This window comes from Formica exsecta, unplaced genomic scaffold, assembly GCF_003651465.1.
Source record: "Formica exsecta isolate Colony F162 unplaced genomic scaffold, ASM365146v1 scaffold106, whole genome shotgun sequence".
NCBI classification, from domain to species: Eukaryota; Metazoa; Arthropoda; class Insecta; order Hymenoptera; family Formicidae; genus Formica; species Formica exsecta.
This window is the reverse complement of record NW_021848400.1, coordinates 169,498-181,966: the sequence shown is the minus strand read 5'-3', so window position 1 is coordinate 181,966 and position 12,469 is coordinate 169,498. Positions and strand designations below refer to the sequence as shown.

The window sequence follows — 12,469 nt, the reverse complement described above, 5'->3', positions numbered from 1 at the left end:
TTTTTTTTTGGGACAACGTAAAATCTCTATCAAAAGTCAAAAATTTTTGGAACACGAAAAATGAATAATTCCATATAATAATTATAAATTATAAGATTTTTTTTTTTTTTTTTTTTTTTTTTTTTTTTTTTTTTTTTTGGGACAACGTAAAATCTCTATCAAAAGTCAAAAATTTTTGGAACACGAAAAATGAATAATTCCATATAATAATTATTACAAATTATAAGATATGTATGATAAATTTGAGCAATTCATGAATCTTTTCAAATTTCAGTTTTATCTTTTTAATGTTAGACTTAATTAATTATAATTCGCGAAGATATAAATACAACGCGAATAAACACGGCGCGAATTATCTAATATTTTCATTCCAGAAATTAATTTTCCGATAAACTTCTATTTGCCGTATCAGCAAGATAAAAATATATAGGCGCGCTCGCTCGTCACCGCAATAGAAGGCAATCGATCGACGATGGAGCAATGACACTTCGCGGATATCTCCGCGCGCGTCTCGACTTCGACCTATGCAAGACTCGCCTCAACCACCGATAGCGCGAAATAAGCTCTTAAAATCGAAGGTCGCGATTACCTTCCTTGAAGGATCGATTTAATCTCTTCAAATACTCTTGATTATCTTTTTCGGAAGTTTGATCCTCTCGAGCCTTCGGGGCTTATCTATTGAAGAAGTCACGCCCGCTCGAAATGACGTCTCGTAATCAGAACAGCATTAAAGCGATATTTTAATATTAATTATCAGTTATGTTAATTATCTCGCATTTTTATAAGAAATAAGCGATGGAAGGATCTTGATTAAGAATGAAAAATTTTCGGCCGAGAACGCTGATACTAATTAGGCTTAGGTTTACTGATTAAAGCTCATAAAATTAATTGCAGAACTCAAAATACTGGAGATCAATTTATGGTATTGTATTATATTAAAGTTGGCAGCATGAAACACGCGTAATATTATCTTCGTAGAAATCTACGAAAAATCGACAGAAAATTTAAAAAATAATGCTGTTGAGAGATTTCGTAATCGACACTTTTAACAATTCTTAGGCTTCTTCAGCTTACAAATCTCTTTATCTGATTACAGGTGATACTCGTCAAATGGAACGAACCCTACCAAAAACTAGCTTCGTGCGACAGTTCGGGTGTAATCTTCGTTTGGATCAAATACGACGGACGATGGAGTATAGAATTAATCAACGACAGAAGCACACCTGTTACGCATTTTTCTTGGTCCCACGACGGTCGCATGGCTCTTATATGTTACAGGGTAAATTATAATATTTGTTGTGTGGAGTTTACAAAACGATAACCGTGATTTTTTTCTTATAAATTGTATAATCTCACAGAAATATATACTGTAAAAAAATATTACAGAATTATATGAATATAATTCTACATACTTTTTTAAAGTATATTGTTTCGTAAATTCACTCCCGTACTTGAACGCGCGATACTTTACACGACATTCCCGCACTTGGAAGATATTAATATAAAATAAATCTTATAATAGGATTTAAAAAACTATTAACCGCTTGGATATTTGGCTTCCTCTTTAGGATAAACCTTCTAGATACTGAGCCCTCCCACCAACGTAAGGTGTACCCGTTAGAAAGGTTTCATCAGCAAAAATAGATACTTTATACAACAAGTGCATCAGCCAAAATTATTCACCGTGAGATTTATTAAGATTGATTAGAAAGTATTTCTTTCTCTCAAGATATCAAATGTATATTTATATATACGTACATATATATATATATATATATATATATATATACATATAATAAAGAGATTTAATAATTGTAACGCTGTACTTTATAGGGTGAACCTTTTCAAAAAATGAAGGATAGATTGCTAAAGAAATTAGGAGTACAGGAAAAAGAATTCGAAAAGGTAGGCATCCTTAGCTAATCTTTTTTGATCTATAATAAAGAGAGAATAATCTCTGTTTTCGTTAAATAAATCGACTCCGATAAATCTAAGATTATTTATTTTATATTATCGATGTAGAATATCGGCATTCAGTTCAAAGCGTTCCATTCAATGCGTTGAGACGCGCTCTCTTTAAGACTTCAGGGGTTTATGTATTTATTTACGATCTCTCGTCGTAAATGCGCCGCGCACATTTCTACAGAGTATCAGCTGCGGAGAATGCAATGTTTTATTACAGGATGGTTTCGTACTGGTTGGGAGTGTCGCCGGTCAAAGATATTGGTCGTCGATGCTCAACGACAAAGCGACGATAACATGCGGCATTTGGACTCCGGACGATCAGCAGGTTCGAGAAAAAAATATTAATCTCATATTTTTTTGCGTGATTTTTTAATTTATCATAAACGTTGTAATTGATGAAAAAAAGCAATCGACGTCTATAATATTCGCGCGTTTTCTTTTCATCAAAGATTAGAATACAATAGCGAAGATTAGGATACACGAGCGTTTGAATCGCGTACGCGAAATACGATATATCCTTCCCCAATAGAAGCATTCTTGGCATTGTAGCGCAATATTATACTCAATCATTTTTGACAGCAACCCAGTAGCGAGTTAAAAGCTTTTTCTTTGTCGCCGATGAGAATGTCTTCATCTGTAGATAGGATACCGATAAAAGAAAAATAAGATGACATTATTTACCTTTCCTCTGTCATGTACAACAAAAGGTCTATTTCGGGACCACCGCGGGCCAGTTAATCGTTATGGACGTTCACGGGGCTATGGTGTCGGAGGTACAATTGGCGGCCGGTGTCACGTCGATGGCGTGGAGCGCCGAGAAGTTCACTATGGAGGAGGACGAGACGTGTGACCGATCTCAGAAAGGTATCAATCGCGATTTTTAGAGATTCGAGATTTGCCGATTCTTCGTCAAAAAAAAAAAAAAAAAAAAAAAAAAAACACTGGTCGAGAGAAATTGACGCACACGTTTGTCGTGATGTATGTGCAAGCGCAGATGACCGGAATTACGTCCTAGCCGTTTGCCTCGCTGACGGCAACATCGTCATGTTACGATCGTTCGACGACGTATCGCCCATCACGATACGCAGCAATCTGAAGCCGCCTTTGCACGCCGAGTGGAGCAACTCTAGAAAACTGCTCGCTATCGCAGGCACAAAAGAGTCCGAACATCTTCATCCGGGAAGTCCACAGGAGTATACGAATCTGCTCAAGTTCTACTCGGTCAATGGCACTCTCGTATACACGACTGAGATTCCGTACACGCAAGTATGTTTAAAAAAATGCTTGTCTCTCTCTCTCTCTCTTTTTCTATCTATCTAAAATCGATGCTCTTTGTGCGACACTAAATAATTTATTTTTATGATTTTCTTTTCACAATTTCACGCGCACTTCAGTGCCCTGTGTCGGCATTGACATGGGGACACAACGACAGGCGACTCTTCGTAGCGACCGGGGCGCGCGTCCACGCCGCTTGGGTCTCCAGGTGATCTCTCATTTCGATGTAATCGCGTTTTCACGAATGCAGATTCTTAATACGAGTGACTTAATACTTCGAAAGTTTCACCGGAGTGATGATGCACGGGCTGATAATCAAGTGGGTATTGTTCCTTACAGGAGAGTGGGCTCGCTACAACTGTTGTCGAGGCTAGCGGTGAGAGCGGCTCTCACGAGGGAATCCAATGTTCAACAGCTTCCATTACCGCCACGATTGAGAGCTTCGGTGGCCGCCCTGTTCGCTAACACGATACGGTAAAAAAAAAAGAGCTTTCGCAAAGTTCTTTGGCTGTGAAAGACAAATTATTCCATCGATGAAGAAGAAACGTTACACGTATAAATATCGCATCTTCCGCGCGCTTTTTTCAGATGTTTAGTGCCGGAACCGAGGGAACTGCGACGCTTCGTGTCGAGACCACCGCCCGGAGGTAGCCGGTTGCATTGCACCATGCTCAGACACGCCATCGAGCCCGTGCCATATTACACACTCTATCTGGAATACTTAGGCGGTCTCGTGCCACTCCTCAAAGGTAGACGGACTAGCAAGATCCGACCCGAGTTTGTGATATTTGACCCGCAGAACCAGGAGACTCTGCAAGTGTTCGACGACATGTCGCAGTGTCCGTCGTATAGCGACGGTTCGGATACCGAGAAGGACACCGCGGATTTATGCGGATCGCCTCGATATCGGAAGAAGAACAGAAAGAAGCGGGACGAGAGACCGAGCGACGAAGCCACGGAACGAGAAGAGAAGCTGAATGATCTCGCATATGTAGATACTTTGCCGGAGGTAATACAATATTCCTTCTCGAATTATTAAGTGGTATAAAACACGGTGTTGAAACATTATAAGCGTATTTCTTTTCGCAGCACGCGAGACTAGTTGAAGTAACGTCAAATATCTGGGGCACGAAATTCAAGTTTCACGGCTTGGCGGACTCCATTCCCGCGAACCTAGGTCAAGTGACTTATCGCACGTCGTTGCTGCATTTGCAACCCAGACAAATGACGCTCGTGATGACGGAGCTCCGAGACGATCTACCTGCAGGTAATTCCAACTAACTGCGTGAATTTGATTTTTTCTTTTTATAAAAATTTATCACGATACATTTGTCGCAAATAGGTCCAGATCCGACGTTCAATCCGAATCTATTCTCCGAGGACGAAGAGGAGTCGTATCAGGAATCGAGCTCGCGAGCCACCCCGGAAGCGCAACCACCGCCAATCGCGCCGATGACACCTCGCAACGCTCGTCTGAATCATCCGAATCGACCCAAGTCGCAAATGTCGAATCAGTTCCTGGCGACGGAGACGTTGCCGACGTCGCTGGGGAAGATCGAGAGCTATGAGAGCGAGTACGTGCCGTACGTAGATTTGCAGGACGTGGGTAATCTGTACGAGAATATTAGAAACGCCCCCACCAACACGTATCGTACGCCACCAAGACACAATCCGCCGCGATGCTGCGACGTGCCGACTCTACAATCACCAAAAAACGCAGTCGCGCCCACGCAGACGTTGATAGCGACGTCGAACGCGGGCGCCGATTACGCCAACAGCATTCAGAGGATGAAGAATGTTCTCGCGGACGTTCAGCAGACCGGCGTGGCGACGAAGAAGGAGCTCGAGAACAACAAGCTCAATCAGATCGCGTCGGACGATAAGCCATGCCTGATGTCGAACGCTTGTCCAGCGAACATCATTTCCATGCAAAATGGCCAGGTCGCGGAAGCGTCGAGCAGTCGATACTCAATCTCTCAGAGTCCGGTTACGAACGGTCTCGAGAATGTCGATTGCACCCCGGCCGTATACCTGAACGGTCTAAATAATATGGCGTGCGCGAGCAACGTCTTGCCGCATGCCGTCCATCAATCAGCGATGTCGCAGAGCGCTCACAGTTTTGTACATAGTAAGAATAATCAAAATACCGGGGCGAGTTTCAATGCGACGTCGTCGAATAACAACGGCTCTTCTCAGATCGGACAAGCCGCGGGTTTACTCGTCAGTAAAAACGGCGTACACGGGATAGTATCACCCGCGTGTTCCTATCAGTTCCCGGAGAACATCGAACAGTGCTTCGGATCGTCGTGCTCCCAATGTTTCGCGAAGCAAAAGGATCCCAAGTGTCACGTATGTTACGGCAAGACGAATGCCGGAACGCCGGGTGTCGTTAAACTCGACGAGGATCTGATGCGATTCAGCGACGAGGATATCAGTTGCGGCGATACGGGAATATCGCGGGGCGTTCACAGAACCTCGACGGTGATCAGTATCGGACCAATGTGCTCTAACGACTCGATAGTCAGGAGTTGCAGCGTCGGTTATCTGGACCTGGTAGATGCTCAACTAGTGCCGTGCGACGTGGCATTGCGAATGCTGCGGAGAGACGCGCCGAACAAGAGACTGGTATTGGTATCGCGAAAAACAAAACGGCGAAAAAGGAACAAGCCTCAGTCACAACTCGACACAAGCCAGCCGAGCTCAAAGCCACCTAGATTACGCAATTGCGGCAAGTCCAAGAGTCTAGATTCTAGTGATATCTTTCCGAGCAACGAGCAAATAGCCTCCCCGCCGCAATTGCCGGAACATGTGGAGGAAACGACGGGGGCAGTGAATAATTCCGAGGTCGTCGAAGACAGTCCAGTTAAATGCGACGAATCGGAACCGCCGAAAAATGCGACGTGCGAGATCGTCGACAAACGTGAGGAGAGCAACGGACATGTCATTCACGAGACTCATATCGGAGAGAAGCCGAGCCGACCGCAAGCTGCCGCGTCACCCGTCAAGTGAGTATAATCGATTCGAAAAATTCGTATCGTACTATTTTTCGATAAGAGAAAAACTGTCATTTTCACATGCAATTCAAATAGTAAAAAAGGTAATTGTACTTTAGAGGATCGAGCCCGAGCGGATCGTTCGTCTCGTCACTCGACGGTCTCGCCGCGAGACTTCGAGATTTCGATGACAGTCATTCCTTGCCACCTCCTTCTCCTCGGCCATCATCGAGGTAGTTATATCGTATCATCGATATGCGCGCGCGCGAATCATCACAACTTAATTTCTAATCGCTCGATAAACACAGATTGCCGAGGAGTTCGCCGAGTAGTCCAGCACCGTCTAAGAAAGGCAAGAGACCGGCGTCGGCTTCTCCGATCCGTAGAAGGCTATTGTCAAGTCCGTTGCTGAGCAGAAGGATGCGAAAGAATCGTGGCGAAAGCTCGGACGAGGAGGGTCTTCTCCAGGACGATTCCTCGTCAACGACGAGTTATCGGGATTTAGAAACATTCCAGAAGGCTCAATTACGTCAGAAGGTTTGTATTGCAAATATCTTCGACTTCCGAAGAAAAGTATGTTTCTATGAGCACGGTGTACTGAACCAGAAAAAGCGCACGGGAAAACGATATTGAGATATAGACGTTATATCTACAGCTCAAGCAAAGAGGAGTAGGAATCTCCAAACCGGAAGCGATAAGGCGCGATGCACAACTGGTGATGCACAATAAGGCGCCCATGTGGAACGAATCCAGCCAAGTGTATCAGCTCGATTTCGGCGGCAGAGTGACTCAGGAAAGCGCCAAGAACTTTCAAATCGAGTTCAGAGGTAGACAGGTAAGGACGTATCCTCTCAAGAGATCTTTCAAGATTAAATCGCAAAATATTTTTGTGTGTCAATTTTTTTTAGTCTTTCAAGGTAAGATCGTAAAATATTCCTGTGTCAATTTTTTTTTCAGGTAATGCAGTTCGGAAGAATAGACTTAAATCGCAAAATATTTTTGTGTGTCAATTTTTTTTAGTCTTTCAAGGTAAGATCGTAAAATATTCCTGTGTTTTTTTCAGGTAATGCAGTTCGGAAGAATAGATGGCAACGCGTACACATTGGATTTCCAATATCCGTTCAGTGCTTTGCAAGCATTCGCCGTCGCTCTGGCGAACGTCACGCAACGACTTAAGTAACTATCGCTCTACGACACGTTTAAACTCTACGATGGAAAAAAGCTGCGAAACACGTGTCTGAGAGCGTATTAAAAATCCGCGAGAGTTCGATCTTTAAAAATAAAAGATCTCGCGCGAGGCCTTTAAAATTGTCGAGATCACGGGGTTCCGTTCACCAACTGTCCGAGATAACGTATCGACGTATATGCCGAGACGATAATGGTCAAGCGAGTAATTTCTGTCTCGCACCGTCGATTTTATCATGGTGAAAAGGATCGTGTAGCCAGGACGAGAAGATCGTCAGCCGAGACGTGGACGACTCGCATGTTTCGAGGACGATGCGCAGTGAAGAATATACGCTAATTTTCGCGAGTGCAGTTGCGAGCGATTTGAATTTGAGTGGAACACAAAGATTTTGTGTCGGCAGCTATGTTTTGTTGAATGCTTCTTCGTCGTACCGTCCAAAATATTTCGTTTCTCCCAACTTCGAGCGCTCATTTGGTATAGTTTATGCGACACGTTGGAGTCTAGTGACGCTGTTGATGGTTTACCTCGTTCATTTTTGCCGAGTGTGTGAATTCGAATTTTATATAAATATATATAAATATATATTATATATTGACAGATTCTCGCACGCGCACAGGCGAGTGTTTCATGTTGTTCAATTAAATGTTTCTTAACGCGTATGGTAAAATTAACGATAATAATAGTAACGATACTGATAACGCTAATAATAATAACGATAAGAGTAACGATTGTAACGTAACGTTTGACGTCCGGCCTGTCTTCGCCATTAATGAGATAACGGGGCAGACTAATCCTAAGGAGAGAGCGAGATATCGAAAGATCAGAGCGAAAGTATGCACCGAGTGTATATACGCGAATGTTTATGCATCGCTAAATAAGTCGTCTGTATCTACCATCGAAGTCGCACAGTCACATCTGGTGCTCGCTTCGTCGGCAAAAAATTCGCCGAGCACGCAAATATTCCGACGATGGTGTATATAAGAGTCAAGATTCCCCCTCGCAATCTGCCCGATCCGCGCGATACGGAATTGTTTCTCGATGCTCCTCTTCGTCGCTCTTAGTCGCCCGGATCTTAAATCACGTAACGTCTCACAAGATCATATTTTCTCACATCCGCAGCATCGAGCGTTACGGTAATTCGGAGCGTCGCTGCTTCGTTAACTAACGGCGTTAATCCGGATTCAGATGCCTTTTTTACACCGCGAGTCGCACGTTTCGAATTTACATCCGCATCCAGCATCCGTTCGTGACGGATCCTATCCATTAGCGACAGCGTATATAGTTTTAGAAATTTTCGGACATTCGCACTGATCGTCGAAATGCTGAACGATAGATCGATTGATCGGTTCTCTAGTCGTCCCTACATATTACTTCACACTATCACTAATCCGCAGCAAGTAATCGTAACGTCGAGCGCTATTTTAACGTAACGCGCACTGATCGTCGAAATGCTGAACGATAGATCGATTGATCGGTTCTCTAGTCGTCCCTACATATTACTTCACACTATCATTCGTAATCCGCAGCAAGTAATCGTAACGTCGAGCGCTATTTTAACGTCTCGTTTCGCGAACGAGAATCGCGAACTCGTGCGGCGAAGCAGATGATTCGAAAAGTTTAATCACGAAAGTCTATCGAATACATTCATACGTTATTGGAGGAAAATGAGAGAATTTTTTTTTCCGATACTTGTCCGATATTTAAATCATACATGAGTTCGCGAATTTCTCGTAACGATGGAGCGAAGGATATTTTATATTCGCGAGTGCGGATTTCTCTTTCATTCAGCGCACGCGTTTTGCATTTAGTAGAAAGTTTCCCTTAATACAATTACACCGCGGTGATATAAAGTTACTCGCGTCTATATATATACACACTCCGCTAACTTTTGAATACCATTGAATAAGAGCTTGACAACAAGCACATGGATATTTTCTCGAATAAAGGAGGGGTGGGGGGGGGGAGGAGGGAGGAATGAAAGGAGACGTTTGTTTAAATGAAATCTCAGAAGTGTATTCAGAAGTTGGAACGTTCGCGCGACTGGAGGATAATTCTGTACCGTTCGTCGTGTGTCACCACATCGTTTAAACACCTCATCTCGCGTCATCCGATTCTGATCGAACATATCTCATTTATTGTATAAAAATATCGCATCCTTCCGCTCAGCCGAGCAAAGCGGATTTAAGTCACGCGGAGCAAACGGACATAATGTTACATCGTCGTGTGTTTTAAGGCCTCCCCAAAAATGGTGTATCGTATTTACGCGAGAGTTACGAGTATGTGCGAATAAATCGCGCATCTACGGATTTTCCGCATGCAATATCGGATATTCGAATAAAGATGCTATACAAACGCGTAAATTCGAGGATCCTTGTATAGGATATTGCATAAAGCGAAGACGATTTTCTAGTCAAATAATCGATGCTGTGATTATCCGTACACATAAAGTAAAATAAAATACGCGTTATACTTCTCTTTTGTAATCTTCGAGAACTCTGAGCGCATCTCTTAGGAGATCGCGCGACGCTTCAACGCCGGTAAAAAATAGAGTGCCTACATTTGCATTTGATCGAAACCGCCTATTTAACAAACGAGATTAATACTCGACATCGAGCCTCATAAGATTACACGAATGTAATAACTCGAAAGCCCCCGCATCTTGGATAAAAAGGCTTGTTATATTCTCACGCGTATTCCACGTATATTTGCACATTTAGGCCACGCATTTTCCAAGAATGTAAGAAAAGGCGCAACGATCAGAATTCGCGTAACTAAGCAAAATGGATCTCTACTGCGATTCCCGATTTGTTTCATTCATGTTTCGCGACAGGCGTACACTTAACACGTGACTGAGCTCCAAAATGTTCGGCCTAGCTAAAGTTATAATATGTTAACCCTTTACGTTTGATGCTTCGTTTCTCTCTCCTTATCTTAATGCTAGTGTTATAAAGAGAATCGTGCTTAAGGAAAAAAAAGAAACGCTATATGTAAATTTTACGACTGAATATATCATAAGGAAAAAGACGACTTTACCCATTGTATCCGATTGGAAACACGATTTTTCTCGTACGGATGACGTATAACGTATATTGTTAATTCAGTTCTTGCCTTAGTGCTATAACGATAATTCTGTATATGTGCAATGTAATTTTGTTACTGAATACATTATCGCGAGACTATTTGTAAATAAAAAAGGAAATACTACGCGTAAAAACGTAGATATACATATGATATATGCTTCCTCTACTAATGATTAAAATTCTCTATCCATCACACATTGCATAGTTCAACAAAAAATAACTTTTTGTTCGAATACAAAAAAAAAGAGGATAATCACTTCCTGTAATTTTTTAACGTCGGAATACACGATTCCGATGTCCAAGTTGTTCCATTGCGTTAACATTGTGGGAAATTTGCGATTAAGGTCGCAAAAAAATTATTATAATGAATTTTATCGTGTTATAACTATAGTATATGATGTATAATGTGTAAGAAGAACTTTTTTACAATCAAGATAAAGTATGTTGTTAGGAATTTGTTGTGTCGAGTATAATTAATAGAATTTTCATAGTTTTCATAGCGTCTATTACGGAAAAGTTAAGAATTAAATTATGTTTATTTAATCTTAAGGATGTTTTGGGTCGCTGAATGCGAATTAAAAATGTACAATAAATATACAAAAATATAGAAAAAGATGTATACATAAAAAGTTAAATGTTGTGTATATATATGTTTTTGCAAAAATTTTAACATTTTTAATTTTGACATCTGTCACATTGATTCTGCCAATTTTAATTTTTCAGCTTTGACATCACGTTCATATTCAGCGATTTAAAAAAAAACTGTAAATTTGAATAAACATAATTAAAAATTATTTGATTAATCTTAATAATCTAATTCGCAACACACTTTTCCACAATAGACCCTATATTTAACATGAATATTTTATTAATTATAATTGGATATAACAAATTCTCTCTCTTTCCTTTTGAAAGAGGTCTGAAATGCATAACAAGATAATTAATGTTGATAAAACTGGGATCGTATTCATCAGCGTCAAAAAGAGCTACAAGAAATGTTTACTTCTTTCTCTTGTGTTTTTTATTGAACTATGTTATGTATTATCTCCAATGACAAAAGTAATCTGCATTTGCAAAGAAATCTGCAAGTAAAAACAAATACCCGAGATAAAACCGGTTTTGCATATGCTATGTCATCGTATAAATCTGTTTTATTTTTGAAATACCGCTTTGTCACGTACTCATTAAATTTATGCTCGGTATCAATTTTGCAATATCTCATTCATAGCGATGACCTTTTCCACATTTTTCGAATATATATATATATATCATGTCTTTCCCATATTATATTATTTCAATATTTCTCTGTAAGAAAATCTACTCTTCTCGACTATATATATATTGCCGAGAGGGCAGCAGATACCAGAGTCTCTTTCAAGCGGACTCCCCGTCAGAGAGACTATAAGCTATCAGTATCTCGTGTCTCGTAGACGTCTAATCGGCGTTGGATGATCGAGTTTAGATAAGCATTGTCCTCGTTCAACAACATCGGTCAGTACGTGATCTTGAAAACGTGGACAGTGCCGAGTCATTCTATTTGAAAACCTTTGTGCTATTAATAATAATCGATTGCAAATACAAGTAAGTGTAAAATTATTTAAGTGATTTCAGTCTCGGATCATAAGCGAAGTGCTTCCTCCTTTCATTCCAATGTGACATAAAAGTGTGAATGAATCAGTGATAGATCTCGTATTGTACAATCAACATGTGTATGCGTGACATATGGAGTGTATATAATTATATATAGTTTTAATAGAATACACACACACATATTATTTTTTTTTTAAGGAAAAATGCATCTCCTTTATATGGATGCTATACCAAGAATTGTAAATAATGCGTTTCAAAATAAGGAACCATGGCAGATAGTAACAATGACAAGTACAGCTACACTTGCTACAGTATGGTTGTGGAACTTCATCTTCTGTCAAGATAAAAGTAATTATTATGAAATATTAAATATATATATA

At 40.9% G+C, this 12,469-nt stretch overlaps 2 protein-coding genes across 3 annotated transcripts in view; both read left to right on the top strand.

Annotated features, from left to right (window-relative positions):
- The window catches only part of LOC115234239 (tubby-related protein 4), a 33,372-nt gene extending 24,576 nt beyond the window's left edge, over nucleotides 1-8,796 (top strand). Inside the window, exons 3-15 of one of the 2 annotated variants that reach the window (XM_029805106.1) lie at nucleotides 1,097-1,279; nucleotides 2,183-2,290; nucleotides 2,673-2,829; nucleotides 2,960-3,231; nucleotides 3,360-3,448; nucleotides 3,580-3,714; nucleotides 3,829-4,249; nucleotides 4,330-4,507; nucleotides 4,583-6,245; nucleotides 6,353-6,466; nucleotides 6,542-6,770; nucleotides 6,889-7,068; nucleotides 7,297-8,796. In XM_029805106.1, coding sequence (XP_029660966.1) covers nucleotides 1,097-1,279; nucleotides 2,183-2,290; nucleotides 2,673-2,829; nucleotides 2,960-3,231; nucleotides 3,360-3,448; nucleotides 3,580-3,714; nucleotides 3,829-4,249; nucleotides 4,330-4,507; nucleotides 4,583-6,245; nucleotides 6,353-6,466; nucleotides 6,542-6,770; nucleotides 6,889-7,068; nucleotides 7,297-7,413 — 3,846 coding nt within the window. In that variant the 3' untranslated portion in view covers nucleotides 7,414-8,796. The remainder of the gene's footprint in view (nucleotides 1-1,096; nucleotides 1,280-2,182; nucleotides 2,291-2,672; nucleotides 2,830-2,959; nucleotides 3,232-3,359; nucleotides 3,449-3,579; nucleotides 3,715-3,828; nucleotides 4,250-4,329; nucleotides 4,508-4,582; nucleotides 6,246-6,352; nucleotides 6,467-6,541; nucleotides 6,771-6,888; nucleotides 7,069-7,296) is intronic. The other variant, XM_029805114.1, reaches the window with a different exon arrangement.
- Nucleotides 8,797-11,871: 3,075 nt separating this feature from the next.
- The window catches only part of LOC115234256 (sphingosine-1-phosphate lyase), a 3,012-nt gene continuing 2,414 nt past the window's right edge, over nucleotides 11,872-12,469 (top strand). The window contains exons 1-2 of the mRNA XM_029805164.1: nucleotides 11,872-12,080; nucleotides 12,288-12,437. Coding sequence (XP_029661024.1) covers nucleotides 12,293-12,437 — 145 coding nt within the window. The 5' untranslated portion in view covers nucleotides 11,872-12,080; nucleotides 12,288-12,292. The remainder of the gene's footprint in view (nucleotides 12,081-12,287; nucleotides 12,438-12,469) is intronic.